The 16195-nt window shown below is 38.0% G+C and overlaps 1 protein-coding gene across 1 annotated transcript in view; it reads right to left on the bottom strand.

Moving 5' to 3' along the window:
- Positions 1 to 13434, bottom strand: part of tmem151ba (transmembrane protein 151Ba) — an 18279-nt gene extending 4845 nt beyond the window's left edge. The window contains 1 exon segment of the mRNA XM_056481566.1: positions 13173 to 13434. Within this exon segment, the coding sequence (XP_056337541.1) occupies positions 13173 to 13250 (78 nt within the window). The 5' untranslated portion in view covers positions 13251 to 13434.
- Positions 13435 to 16195: the final 2761 nt, after the last annotated feature.

The following is a 16195-nucleotide window of genomic DNA, read 5'->3' as shown; positions in this document are numbered from 1 at the left end:
AATAAATGAATGAACATGACTTGTCTTTAAAAAAAATAATTAATTGGACTTTTAATAATATTAATAATATAATATAATAATATAATATTAATAATATAATACAATAATATAATATTAATAATATAAAGTTAAATAAATAAATCACAGAGATTATGGCACTTAAAATATAACCAATAACCTGCACAAAGAGATTTTAGAGAAAAATGTTTGTCCATGAAACACAATTATGTTTACCAAACACCAAAGAATAATATTTGAACATGCTAAAGTGTATTTGTAATAATAATTAATAAATAATCATATTAATAATTATTGTTAATAATAATTTTTGGGAAAATACATTATCTTGCGTGGTGCATTACACCAAAATACTTCCTAAATAGTATTATTATTGTTAATTAAACCTGTAAACTTTAATTATTATTAGCTAGCTGTTTATTTTTTATGCAGAAATATTAAACTTATTAAAAACCTGTAGACAAATAAGATAATAATAAATAATAAAAATGCAATAATGCTAAAGAACTAGAACTGCAACTAAATTTTGAAATGTTTTAATGAAAATTACAACAAAACTAAATGTAAAAAAAATAATCATAAATAATTAAAAAATAAATAATAACGTCAATAACACAAAAAATAAAACTGCAGCAAAATTTCTAAAACTTTGATGAATATAAAACGAAAACTGATAAAAAAAATTATCTATTTTTTACAATAAATGTAAAAAATGATCATTAATAATAAAAAAATGTAAATAATACAAAAAATAGATCTGCACCAAAAATTCTAAATAATTCCTGAAACTTACAACAAAAACAGATAAAAAAAACAATAATACATGTAAAGATAATCATTAATAATAAAAATAAATGATGAAATGTAAATAAAATATAGCTGAAACAAAACTTTTAAAACTTTAATGAAAATTACTACAAAAACTGATTTAAAAAAGAAATAATAAATGTAAAAATAATAACAAATAAATAATAAAAAAATAATAATATTCATAATATAATCATAATATTCTGCAAAACCAGATAAAAAAAATAATGCATGTAAAAAAAAAATCATAAATAATAAAAATAAATAAATAAAACAACATAAATAATACAAAAAAATAGAATTGCAACAACATTTCTATAAATGTAATAAAAAAATACAACAAAAATATGTTCAAATGTCCAAAATATTTAAAAATTGATACTAAAATAACAGCCCAGCTGGGTTATTCCACTACTAACTGATGCGTTTGTGGTTAATACAATATTACAATATAATTAATCTAAAAATCCTGGTTCAACTACTTACTAAACATTAGAGAGCTCATTGAGTCTTTTAAGAATGAGACGCTGTTTCATTTTGTAAACACTAATCACTTTCTTTGACTACACAAGTGCTCCAGCCAGTAATTTCAAGGCACTTTGAAGTGTAATTACCCAATAAAGAGCTTTCTTTGACCCAGAGGGGCTTTTTATGCTGGAGGAAATAATGATCAAAACGGTTAATCAGCATCTTTCAGCAGCCAGATGATGTGCAGAGAGAAAAGAAGAAGCTCTTTGCTAACAATCTGTCTTTGCAATGGGAGATGAAGTGTATTAAAGGGATAGTTCACCCAAAAATGAAAACGACCCCATGTTTTACTCATCCTAATGCCATTAAAAATGTACATGGCTTTTTTAGTAGAAAATCAAAGGGCTAGTTCACCCAAAATTAAATGAATGAAAAATGTCATCAACTATTCTCCCTCATATTGTTTCAATGACACCTTTATTCATTGTCTTAATACAAATTAAAGATGCTGTGTGTTCATTTTGACATTGTGGCTGGAAGGGCATCTGCTCTGTAAACCTGTAAGGATGGTTATCTCTAACTGTTATGGAACTGTTATGGTCAGATAGGAAACCAGTTGTTCAGGTTGTCTCGATCATGCATCCCGAGTCCCCCTCTTCGCCCTGGACTTTACCATCTCCACCAGAGCAGCTCCACACAAAATGTGTAAGTTTTTAATATGGTGTATCTTGTGGCTCTATATTCATGTTTGGTGTCATTTTAAATGTCTCTGTGTGATTGGTAAAGTGCTCTTAATTTCACTGTAATATTTTACAATCTCCCGTATATCAGTTAATTTAGGTTTTGACTGATAAGATCAATGCCAGAAGCTCCACTCCAGGGAAAATGGTCTTCACATTCACACTTCATCTCATGACCAGGTAAGAGTCTTGGTGAAGCTTTTATTGTCTTGAATTTATGATGATTTGAGTATTTAAAGGAAATGTGGAGAAGTATCTGTGGGATCCAGGATACCCCGTTGCAGTGTATAAGTCTCTGAGCTCTGCATCAGGACTCATATGCTGCAATGTATTTCTACATGATCAGGTATTCATCTCTAACTCTTAAACGTATCTTTGAGTAATTGATGTTGGCCTATTATTACTTAAGGGAAATTAGCTTACAGTTATGTCCTCTAGCTAAGAACCAGAACTAGCGAGGATGTGTCTGTGAGCAGATGTATCTGGCCAGCATACTGATTCTAAGTGACTTTGGGTAAACGATGAACCATTACCTGAAAATAAGGATTTATTAGCTTAATCAATCTAAATTAGACCAAATCACAACCTATAAGGTGATCAGCTTGAATTAGATGAATCTAAATCTAAAATTATTATAAATTGGAGTCAGATTAAAATTCGGAGTTGGAAACAAATTAAAATTAATTTTAACAAATAAAAATTTCTTTTTACACGTGCTAAAAGGCTTACACACATTTGACCTTCAGCCATGCTGCTATACTAATAGATGGACCCTTACAAAACATGCTGGATAAATTGGTGGTTCATTCTGCTGTGGCGACCCCAGATTAATAAAGCTGAAAAGAAAATGAATGAATTATTATTATTGTGGACTGAAGTAACTGACAGCTGTTTTGTCGTATTCTTGGTAAGGGTTATAGGGTTTGTGAATGGATATATTTGAAAATTAATACAAAAATATTCAAATAAAATTATTATTATTGTATTATTACATTTGAATCTTTTTTGATAGAGAAAGTGAAAATCTTTTCCACACTCTCGTCACTGGGACGGTACCTTTTCAAAAGGTACATTTTTGTTCCTAACAGGTCTTTAAAGGTACATATTAATAGCTAAAAAGTACAAATGTGTACCTCACAGTAACTTAAAAGTACAAAATTAATGTTAAAAGTACAAAAGTGTACCCTAAAGGTAACAATGTCCACCCGTGTGGTGCAAAAGTGTACCCTAAAGCTAATAATGTCCACCCGTGTGGTGCGAAAGTGTACCCTAAAGGTAATAATGTCAACCCGTGTGGTGCAAAAGTGTACCCTAAAGGTAACAATGTCCACCCGTGTGGTGCAAAAGTGTACCCTAAAGGTAACAATGTCCACCCGTGTGGTGCAAAAGTGTACCCTAAAGGTAACAATGTCCACCCGTGTGGTACGAAAGTGTACCCTAAAGGTAACAATGTCCACCCGTGTGGTGCGAAAGTGTACCCTAAAGGTAACAATGTCCACCCGTGTGGTGCAAAAGTGTACCCTAAAGGTAATAATGTCCACCCGTGTGGTGCAAAAGTGTACCCTAAAGGTAATAATGTCCACCCGTGTGGTGCAAAAGTGTACCCTAAAGGTAATAATGTCCACCCGTGTGGTGCAAAAGTATACCCTAAAGGTAACAATGTCCACCCGTGTGGTACGAAAGTGTACCCTAAAGGTAACAATGTCCACCCGTGTGGTGTGAAAGTGTACCCTAAAGGTAATAATGTCCACCCGTGTGGTGCAAAAGTGTACCCTAAATTTAACAATGTCCACCCGTGTGGTGCAAAAGTGTACCCTAAAGGTAATAATGTTCACCCGTGTGGTGCAAAAGTGTACCCTAAATTTAACAATGTCCACCCGTGTGGTGCAAAAGTATACCCTAAAGGTAACAATGTCCACCCGTGTGGTGCAAAAGTGTACCCTAAAGGTAATAACGTCCACCCGTGTGGTGCAAAAGTGTACCCTAAAGGTAATAATGTCCACCCGTGTGGTGCAAAAGTATACCCTAAAGGTAACAATGTCCACCCGTGTGGTGCAAAAGTGTACCCTAAAGGTAATAATGTCCACCCGTGTGGTGCAAAAGTGTACCCTAAAGGTAACAATGTCCACCCGTGTGGTACGAAAGTGTACCCTAAAGGTAACAATGTCCACCCGTGTGGTACGAAAGTGTACCCTAAAGGTAACAATGTCCACCCGTGTGGTACGAAAGTGTACCCTAAAGGTAAAAATGTCCACCCGTGTGGTGCAAAAGTATACCCTAAAGGTAACAATGTCCACCCGTGTGGTGCAAAAGTGTACCCTAAAGGTAACAATGTCCACCCGTGTGGTGCAAAAGTATACCCTAAAGGTAACAATGTCCACCCGTGTGGTGCAAAAGTGTACCCTAAAGGTAACAATGTCCACCCGTGTGGTGCAAAAGTATACCCTAAAGGTAACAATGTCCACCCGTGTGGTGCGAAAGTATACCCTAAAGGTAACAATGTCCACCCGTGTGGTGCGAAAGTGTACCCTAAAGGTAATAATGTCCACCCGTGTGGTGCGAAAGTGTACCCTAAAGGTAACAATGTCCACCCGTGTGGTGCGAAAGTGTACCCTAAATTTAACAATGTCCACCCGTGTGGTGCGAAAGTGTACCCTAAAGGTAATAATGTCCACCCGTGTGGTGCGAAAGTGTACCCTAAAGGTAACAATGTCCACCCGTGTGGTGCAAAAGTGTACCCTAAAGGTAACAATGTCCACCCGTGTGGTACGAAAGTGTACCCTTAAGGTAACAATGTCCACCCGTGTGGTGCGAAAGTGTACCCTAAATTTAACAATGTCCACCCGTGTGGTGCGAAAGTGTACCCTAAATTTAACAATGTCCACCCGTGTGGTGCGAAAGTGTACCCTAAATTTAACAATATCCACCCGTGTGGTGCGAAAGTGTACCCTAAAGGTAACAATGTCCACCCGTGTGGTGCGAAAGTGTACCCTAAAGGTAACAATGTCCACCCGTGTGGTGCGAAAGTGTACCCTAAATTTAACAATGTCCACCCGTGTGGTGCGAAAGTGTACCCTAAATTTAACAATATCCACCCGTGTGGTGCGAAAGTGTACCCTAAAGGTAACAATGTCCACCCGTGTGGTACGAAAGTGTACCCTAAAGGTAACAATGTCCACCCGTGTGGTGCAAAAGTGTACCCTAAAGGTAACAATGTCCACCCGTGTGGTGCAAAAGTGTACCCTAAAGGTAACAATGTCCACCCGTGTGGTACTAAAGTGTACCCTAAAGGTAACAATGTCCACCCGTGTGGTACGAAAGTGTACCCTAAAGGTAACAATGTCCACCCGTGTGGTGCAAAAGTGTACCCTAAAGGTAACAATGTCCACCCGTGTGGTGCAAAAGTGTACCCTAAAGGTAACAATGTCCACCCGTGTGGTGCGAAAGTGTACCCTAAAGGTAACAATGTCCACCCGTGTGGTACGAAAGTGTACCCTAAAGGTAACAATGTCCACCCGTGTGGTGCAAAAGTGTACCCTAAAGGTAACAATGTCCACCCGTGTGGTACGAAAGTGTACCCTTAAGGTAACAATGTCCACCCGTGTGGTGCGAAAGTGTACCCTAAATTTAACAGTGTCCACCCGTGTGGTGCGAAAGTGTACCCTAAATTTAACAATGTCCACCCGTGTGGTGCGAAAGTGTACCCTAAATTTAACAATATCCACCCGTGTGGTGCGAAAGTGTACCCTAAATTTAACAATGTCCACCCGTGTGGTGCGAAAGTGTACCCTAAATTTAACAATGTCCACCCGTGTGGTGCGAAAGTGTACCCTAAAGGTAACAATGTCCACCCGTGTGGTGCGAAAGTGTACCCTAAATTTAACAATATCCACCCGTGTGGTGCGAAAGTGTACCCTAAAGGTAATAATGTCCACCCGTGTGGTGCGAAAGTGTACCCTAAAGGTAACAATGTCCACCCGTGTGGTGCGAAAGTGTACCCTAAAGGTAACAATGTCCACCCGTGTGGTGCAAAAGTGTACCCTAAAGGTAACAATGTCCACCCGTGTGGTGCGAAAGTGTACCCTAAAGGTAACAATGTCCACCCGTGTGGTGCAAAAGTGTACCCTAAAGGTAACAATGTCCACCCGTGTGGTGCAAAAGTGTACCCTAAAGGTAACAATGTCCACCCGTGTGGTGCAAAAGTGTACACTAAAGGTAATAATGTCCACCCGTGTGGTGCAAAAGTGTACCCTAAAGGTAACAATGTCCACCCGTGTGGTGCAAAAGTGTACCCTAAAGGTAAAAATGTCCACCCGTGTGGTGCAAAAGTGTACCCTAAAGGTAAAAATGTCCACCCGTGTGGTGCAAAAGTGTACCCTAAAGGTAATAATGTCCACCCGTGTGGTGCAAAAGTGTACCCTAAAGGTAACAATGTCCACCCGTGTGGTGCAAAAGTGTACCCTAAAGGTAATAATGTCCACCCGTGTGGTGCAAAAGTGTACCCTAAAGCTAATAATGTCCACCTGTGTGGTACAACAGTGTACTTTTTGAAAAGGTCCCACCTCAGTGACAGATTTTAAACCTTTATTTCTGAGAGTTTAACTGGGATATTTGAAAAAGAAAATCCTTAGCATTTAGCGCTGTATAAATCTAAAATTTCTTTCGTAATGGTCTTCAAAATGTCTTCAAGTCTTAAATTTAACTTGGTGAAACCTGCAGAAACACTGTTGAACGTACAGTGTTTACATTTTGCACTTTACTTATCAGAGAAGTGGTTGAAAGTGGTCGAATGTGGACAAAAGAGACACATTAGCCTTCACTCTTGGTGATTATTATGTCTCTTTTGTCCACTTTCGACCACTTCTCTGATCAATAAAATGTAAACACTGTACTTTCAAGATTGCAACTTTCTCACAATGCTGTTATTCATGTTTCTATCTGCATCCCAGTAACGATGTATAATATTGCGCTCATATAAATGATCTATATAGACAATAATATGAAATGATAGACTTTTTATGTTGTCCATATGATATACAGTTGAAGTCTAAATTATCGGCCCTCCTGTATATTTTTCCCCAATTTCTGTTTAACGGAGAGCAGATTTCTTCAACACATATCTAATCATAATAGTTTTAATAACTCATCTCTAATAACTGATTTATTTTCTCTTTGTCATGATGACAGTAAATAATATTAGACTACATATTCTTCAAGACACTTCTATACAGCTTAAAGTGACATTTAAAGGCTTAACTAGGTTAATTAGGGTAAAGTTAGGGTAATTAGGCAAGTCATTATATAACAGTGGTTCGTTCTGTAGACTCTATCGAAAACAAATATTGCTGAAAGAGGCTAATAATATTGACCTTAAAATGGCTTCAAAACAATTAATAACTGCTTTTATTCTAGCTGAAATAAAATAATTAAGACTTTCTCCAGAAGAAAAAATATTATAGGAAATACTGTGAAAAATCCCTGAATATGTTCAACATCGAGAAGCATTTGAAAAAGATTCACAGGAGGTCGAATAATTCTGACTTGAACTGTACCTCATCATATCGCACAGCCATAATTACCCACATCTTCAATGTCCTGAGGGTGAGGAAATTAACTGTATATTGATTTACATTTTTGGATGGACTCTCCCTTTAAGACTGAAGCTCGAGCACTGGGGACGAATCTGTTCTCTAAAACCCTTCAGCGGTGAAGAAACGCCAGTGTAAAGTGCTGAAGGCTGAACCCCGAGGCTCGTCCAAACACATGAGCTGATATACAGTTCTGAGAATTTTCTCTGCTGCTATCAGCCTGTGTGTTTGGGGACGTGAGCGTGAGGCGGCCCACTTTCATTCGGACTAATTTTAGTGCTCAGGAGCTTGTCATTTTAGTAACGTGACATAACAGACTGACCTCGCCATCACTGTGGTGGGTTTTAGCTGCACAATGAGGCTTTTGTGTGACCAGCAGTGTTGGCCACGTTCCTTTAAAAGAGTAATTAGTTACTAGTTACTTCTCATAAATAGTAACTGAGTTACATGATTGTGAAAGTAACTAATTAATCTAATTTGTCAAATGACTATAGAATAAATAGAAAACACTGTACACTAATCTACACTGCTTTAATGTTGTCGAGGGACAATGTGAGAGACGACGGCAGCATGTCCTCATTTATATATCTAGATATTATTTAGTTGAATTCTGTCTGAGTTAGAAGTGTTTGCGCTGGAGAAAAATCTACTTTTATTTGCTTTGACTTCATGGCTTCGTCTTTTTTCAGAGCTATAGAGGTATCAGAGGTATCAGAGCTCAGGTTATCACTTGCGTAGCCACTAATGTTGTGGCGGCATGTAGAGAAGTGAGGTGCTTCATAGAATTACTGGTCTCTTTTTTTTTCTTGATCATAAGCCGTGTGATACACAAACATTCTTGCCTTTCACCTCAATAAGGGAATAGTAGTGCTTATGTTTCCAATTAGCAGATGCTACCTTTGAACTTGTTGGATTTGCCATTGTTCCTACTCCTGGACGTTGGTGTGTGTGCTTGTGTGTGAACACCCACCCTACTCTGCCTCTGATTGGCAAATGATGGAAAGGTACTCGATCTAAGCCAATCAGCACATTCTCAGATACACCACGTTCACAGACACACCAATCATCCAACACAATCTCACGGCAATTCGTAACTTTTTGATTTAGTGGCTAATTCGTATGAATTCGTACGATTTGCTCATCCCCCAATGACGGTTGGGTTTAGGGGTGGGGTTAGGTGCCACGCCTCCTTTTTAAAATCGTACAATTTTGTACGACTGAACTCGAATTAGCCACTAAACTGCCAAAACGTAAAATATTTATGTTTTCTCGTGAGATCAGGCTGAATCATCATCACTGCTTGGTTATGTGTCCAGCTCAAGCACCGAACACACACACCCCCACACACAGTGTTGCCTGATTGGGCGGTTTTGAATTTATTTTTGCGTGTAAAAAATGACGTAGTGAAAATTTGGGCGGTTTTGCAACGGCGTGCCCGCCAGCCTCGGTCTGCCCTTATAAACCTGTTTTGATCTCTCAAAGAATTGCCATAGCCCCCGTTTTTCACATACAAACGCTTAGAACAGTGTATAAACGCTTGTGATCTCCCTCCCCGACACGACATCTCAATCACCCACCTCCAACTCCTCCCCCACCCCCGGCTCCTCAACCACACGATAGGTTATTATAGTCAATTGTTGGGCGGCGCTTTTTGGTTTTCAGAGTTTTTTCGACAGGTTTTGGGCTGGAGTCAGTCAGCTACATCTGGCAACACTGTGCACACACACACACCCCAGAATCAGAGATCCTATGGCTGAGAGCAGGACCATGCAGAGACTTTCCAAGGGGCATGTGCTGAAATAACAGAAGGGGGGAGGTTGGCGATCGTGAACTGAAGAGCAGGGGGTGGGGTTGAGATCGTGAACTGAAGAGCGCGTGGGCACTGTCGTTCATTTCTGAGGGACACTTTTTATCTAAGTCAGAGAAAAAAGGGCACAGGTTGAGCCCTCTCTGTGCACGTACCTGGCTGAGAGCGATGCTGCTCTCCTGAAAACCGCTTCAGTGTTCTCAGTTATACAGGGTGGGCCATTTATATGGATACACCTTAATAAACTGATAACATGAGTTATTTACAAGCCCTATCACATATACTAATGTGCCACAAACAGGACGTTAATATCAACCATTCCCAGCCTGATCTCATGAGAAAACGTAAGTATTTTACGTTTTGTCAGTTTAGTGGCTAATTCGTATGAGTTCAGTCATACGAAATTGTACGATTTTAAAAAGGAGGCGTGGCACCTAACCCCACCCCTAAACCCAACCGTCATTGGGGGATGAGCAAATCGTACGAAAATGTACGAATTAGATCGTACGAATTCATACGAATTAGTCACTAAATCAAAAAGTTACGAATTGCCGTGAGATTGCGTTGACCATTCCCATTTTATTAAGGTGTATCCATATAAATGGCCCACCCTGTAGAAACGCACATTTTATTGTCGGTGACAGCGTTGCAACAGGGGAAACAGCTCATTTGATTACTCGTTCCTGAAAAAAGTCTAGCTGTTAGTAACTCTATTTATTTATATCGCCGTTATTCCCATCACTGGTGACCAGAGTGTCTGTAACATGTACTTTGGCTAAACTGTATAGCAGGGCTATTCAATTGGTGGCCCGCGGGCCGAACCTGGCCCTCAAGGCAACTTATTCCGGCCCTCCAAACAGTGTGACCAAGACATCAAAAATAAAATTAGTTCTGTCGAAAAATGGCCGCTATAGTCATGAAGTGACGTGCATCTGTTTAATACAGCTCGAGCTGCAGTTGAAGTCTGCGCAGAGCGTGAGTCACCTGACATTAAGCGAGTGGTGCGAGCAGCCGAAAACATTTGGATATGATTGTAGAAAAGGCCTTTTGTACAATGCACTGAGATCGTTATTAGGGATGCAGTGATTAGTCGATTTCACTATTAACCACTCTTAAATTCATGACGGTTAATTAATGGTAAAAGCTTATCAACGCCGTGTTTCTGTCGCACGGAACAAAACTGCTGCAACTAAACAAAGTTATGCCGACTGTGTGCTTGTTTAAAGTTATACCAAGGCTAATACACACGCACACTGGATTAACTATAGCAGCGGGCTGTTCACATATTGCGTCTTTTCCGCACGCAAGTTCATTTTTCCAATGGAGACGTGCGCATATTGGGAGCGGTGCGTAACAGTGAGGAATGATCTCACGCTGTAGCGGTGAGAGATGTGCGTGGCTTTCAGTGCAATGTAAACAAAAGATATGTTAGACAAATTATTACAAATTATTTAAATGATTATTTATGAACGCAGATGATAACAACTGTTTATTTAAATTCTTATCCAATATATCAGCCTGATCTCACGAGAAAACGTAAGTATTTTACATTTTGACAGTTTAGTGGCTAATTCGTACGAATTCGTATGAGTTCAGTCGTACGAAATTGTACGATTTTAAAAAGGAGGCGTGGCACCTAACCCCACCCCTAAACCCAACCGTCATCGGCGGATGAGCAAATCATACTAAATTGTATGAATTAGATCATACGAATTCGTACGAATTAGCCACTAAATCAAAAAGTTACGAATTGCCGTGAGATTGTGTTGAATATATAGCTTAAATGAACATTAGACAAATACTATTTTTTATTCTTATTTGTATTTATTTATTCACTGTTCTGTCATTTATTTTATTGTAAAATTATCACTCATGTTCAAATCCAAAACTTTTTCATCTATTTTTAAGTCGAAAGAGAGAAATGGACTACTGTTTGTGTTTTATTAATATTTTGTGCTGTATTTGGTTACTGAGCAGCAATAAACAACACTTTAAAATAGAAAGGACGGTTTCAGAAAGCAGGTAAAACAAAAGGCAAAAAATAAAATAAACAAGTAAGTAACAGGGTGAGAATGCGGTAAAATCTGAAAACGTGGTAAAAATCAGGCGAGGGCTTCTCTTTTTCTGGATTGCTTTTGAAAACTGTTGGTTGGGTTTAGGGAAGGAGGAGGATGGGTCAGTTGATCAGTCAGTCAGTCAGTCGATAGCGGCCTCTGGTGGATTTACGCGAGAACAGCAGGCACAAATGGCACTCGTGACAGAAATTTGAGATCTGAAAAGGCGTACACAGCGCCCTCTGGTGGATTCACGAAAAACAAAAACTGCAAAAAAATGTAGCTCCTGGGACGTATTTGGCGATCTCTAGAAATGTATTTTCAGAATGAGCCTGGGTCGTTAAAAAAACAAGTACATCTCTCTCTCTTGCTCTTTCTCTCCCTCTCTCTCTGTCTAAAATGCTTCTTGTAACCCAGTGTCAGATAATATGGACAAACCCAACCATTGGGTTAAAAAGTGTCATTTAAATTTTAGTAAGAAATAATTATGCAATGTTGCGTTTCTGCATATTCGAACCAACCTTGGGTTACGTTTTAAAACCATTTTTAGAGTGAGTTATTCTTGTTATCTTCTCGCACTCTTGCACACACACACACACACATGCACACACACACACACACATACACACACACACACCGGGATATAAAAACAAATATTCTCTTTTACTCTAATAGATGTTTGTTGTAACCCAATGTTGGGTCAGATAATATGCACCAACCCAACCATTGGGTTAAAGAGTGCAATTTAAATTTGATTTCCCACCAGCACATGAAAACAAGCTCTCTCTCTCTCTCTCTCTCTCTCTCTCTCTCTCTAAAAATGCTTGTCGGAACCCAAAGTTGGGTCAAATTATATGGACAAACTCAACCATTGGGTTAAAAGTTGTCATTTAAATTTAACTGTATAAATGACGCTGTTTCTCTGTATTTCGTTGGGTTACGACAACATTTTTAAATCATTTATAGAGTGAATTTATCTTTTGGGGTGGCACACAGCAAGAAGGTCGCTGGTTCGAGTCCCAACTGGGTCAGTTGACATTTCTGTGTGATGTTTGCATGTTCTCCCCGTGTTGGTGTGGGTTTCTCCGGGTGTTCCGGTTTCCCCCACAGCCCAAACACATGCGCTATAGGTGTGTGAATGAGCGTGCATTGGGTGTTTCCCAGTACTGGGTTGCAGCTGGAAGGCCATTCCTTGCATAAAACACATACTGGAATAGTTGGCGGTTCATTCCGCTGTGGACATCCCTGATAAATAAGAGACTAAGCTGAAGGAAAATGAATGCGATATCACACACACACACACACACACACACACACACATCGAGATATAAAAAGAAATACTCTCCCTCTCTTTCTCTCTCTCTCTCTCTCTCAAAAAAAATGCTTGTAGCTCAAATTGGGTCATATAATATGTATAATACCCAACCACTGGTTAAATAGTTTATTTAAAATTTAATTGAAAATAAAACAGGAGCGTTTCTCCTTTGTGTTTTAGAGTTCTTACAGTGTATTAATCTTGTTACTCACTCTTGCACACACACTCGATTCCTCCTCTAATGTTCCAATTACGCGTAAATCTTAATGCATTGATCAGCCTTTCTCTGTGCTCGTCTGTTAAGCACACAGATCAACACCGTTCAACACTGATATTCGTGGTTCGCAACAAAGCGTCGTCGGGACTCAGACTCACCGGTTCCCGCGGCGCCTCCGTCTGCTCGCGGTGCACTTCAGCGGCACTGCTCTCGGTAACCGGAGCCGCTGGAGACATGCTGGATCAACAACAAGAAGATCCTGGAGACATACTGGATCAAGAAGAAGAAGAAGATGATGAGGAAGATGATCCCGAAGCATCACAACATCCATGTGTCATCCATGAATGAAAACAGACCGTCAGCGAGGCAGCATCCTCAAAAACACAGTGCGATAACAGACACCAGCACTGGAGAGAATACGAGGAGCATCTTCTCCTTCAGGACCAGTGTTTCTGTCAACAAAACTGAGGATCCGACCCGCGTCCCGATGCAGACGGCGTATGCTAATGAAGCGCGTTCACGAGAGCACGTGAACGCGGAGTGAATGACAATGAGAGAGGGGAAGGTAGGCTATCACACACACTGACACGCTGATTTCTAAATTGTATATATAAATTGTTGATTTGAGAAATATTCTGTTTATTATTGTTTTATCCTAAAATGTTGAGTGGTAAATATACTGTTACTTATTGTTTTTGTTATTTTATTTATCAGTATTACGTCATTTGTTTTCGTATGTTCTATTTAATGTAATGAAAGTGAATGAGAGCCAGTGTGTGTGTGTGTGAGAGAGGTGAGGTATCAAACACACCGCGGTGAATTACTGTATATAAAAACAACAAAGACATAACTGTAAAAAACTAAATGATATCTAGACAATTTTAGATTGTACGAGAAAAGATGTCGTTTTAACCAGATAATTATGTCGCTTGTACGAAAAAAGATGTTGTTTTAACAAGATTATGTAGCTTTTACGAGAAAAGATGTCGTTTAACGAGATAATTATGTCACTTGTACGAGAAACGATGCCTTTTAACGAGATAATTATGTCGCTTGTACGAGAAAAGATGTCATTTTAACAAGATAATTATGTCGCTTGTGCGAGAAAAGATGTCGTTTTAACGAGAAATGTCGGTTTTACGAAAAAAGATGTCGTTTTAACGAGATAATTTTGTCGCTTTTACGAAAAAATATGTAGTTTTAACGAGATAATTATGTCACTTGTACGAGAAAAGATGTCGTTTTAACAAGATAATTATGTCACTTTTACTAAAAAATATGTAGTTTTAACGAGATAATTATGTCACTTGTATGAGAAAAGATGTAGTTTTAACGAGATAATTATGTCACTTGTATGAGAAAAGATGTTGTTTAACGAGATAATTATGTCGCTTGTGCGAGAAAAGATGTTGTTTAACGAGATAATTATGTCGCTTTTACTAAAAAATATGTAGTTTTAACAAGATAATTATGTCGCTTGTATGAGAAAAGATGTAGTTTTAACGAGATAATTATGTCACTTGTGCGAGAAAAGATGTTGTTTAACGAGAAATGTCGGTTTTACGAGAAAAGATGTCGTTTTAACGAGATAATTATGTCGCTTTTACTAAAAAATATGTAGTTTTAACAAGATAATTATGTCACTTGTACGAGAAAAGATGTAGTTTTAACGAGATAATTATGTCACTTGTATGATGGCGTTTTAACTAGATAATTATGTCGCTTGTACGAGAAAAAAAAAATATCGTTTTAATAAGATAATTATGTCACTTGTACGAGAAAAGATGTCATTTTAACAAGATAATTATGTCACTTTTACTAAAAAATATGTAGTTTTAACGAGATAATTATGTCACTTGTATGAGAAAAGATGTAGTTTTAACGAGATAATTATGTCACTTGTATGAGAAAAGATGTAGTTTTAACGAGATAATTATGTCACTTGTATGAGAAAAGATGTTGTTTAACGAGATAATTATGTCGCTTGTGCGAGAAAAGATGTTGTTTAACGAGAAATGTCGGTTTTACGAGAAAAGATGTCGTTTTAACGAGATAATTATGTCACTTGTACGAGAAAAGATGTAGTTTTAACAAGATAATTATGTCACTTGTATGATGGCGTTTTAACTAGATAATTATGTCGCTTGTACGAGAAAAAAAAAAATCGTTTTAATAAGATAATTATGTCGCTTGTACAAGAAAAGATGTTTAACGAGAAATGTCGGTTTTACGAGAAAAGATGTCATTTTAACAAGATAACTATGTCACTTTTACGAGAAAAGATGTCGTTTAAATTAGATAATTATGTCGTTTTACGAGAATAGATGTCGTTTTAACAAAAAAACATCTCATTATTACGAGAAAAGATGTCGTTACAACAACATAGCTGAGTCTGAAAAAATATGTGTGGCAGCAATGCGTCACCGTAAAAGGTACAGTTAACCCAAAAATTTAAATTCTGCCATTATGTACTCACCATTTACATGTTTCAACTGTAAAACATAAAAGATGTTTTGAAAAATGTTGGAAACATCTAACCATTGGCTTCCATAGTATTTCTTTTTCCTACTATGGAAGTCAATGGTTAAAGGTTTTCAGCATTCTTCATAATATCTTCTTTTGTGTTCAACAGAGGAAAGAAACTCATATTATAACCATCTGAGGGAGAGTAAATAAGTAAATTTTCATCCTGGGGTGAACTGTCCCTTTAAGACAATGGTCTCAAACTCAATTCCTGAAGGGTCACAGCTCTACATAGTTTAGCACAAACCACCTCCAACTCAGGCCTGCTTAATAGTCTCTTGTAGTCTTGAACCCCTTGATTAATTGGATCAGCTGTTTGATTAGGGTTGGAGCAAAACTGTGCAGAGCTGCGGCCCTCCAGGAATCCAGGTTGAGACCTATGATTTAAGGGGATTTGTGATATCACCTGTGATTGAGGATATAAACACAGGCTGTAGCACCACCTGCAGGACATTTATGGCGATGTTTTTTCTGTTTAATGAACATTTATTTCCAAACAACAAGGTACTATAGATTAATAATTGCTATTTATATAAATCTACTTTTAAAAATGCTAATGTTTTGCCGTAATATGTATCTGTGAGGAATAATTGTTCACCCACATGAAAAAATACTATATTGTTTTTGAACCACAGTGTATTTTACAAACTGGGAAAAA

Source organism: Danio aesculapii, chromosome 20, assembly GCF_903798145.1.
Source record: "Danio aesculapii chromosome 20, fDanAes4.1, whole genome shotgun sequence".
NCBI lineage: Eukaryota > Metazoa > Chordata > Actinopteri > Cypriniformes > Danionidae > Danio > Danio aesculapii.
The sequence above is the reverse complement of the archived record's forward strand: the minus strand, read 5'-3'. Positions and strand labels throughout refer to the sequence as shown.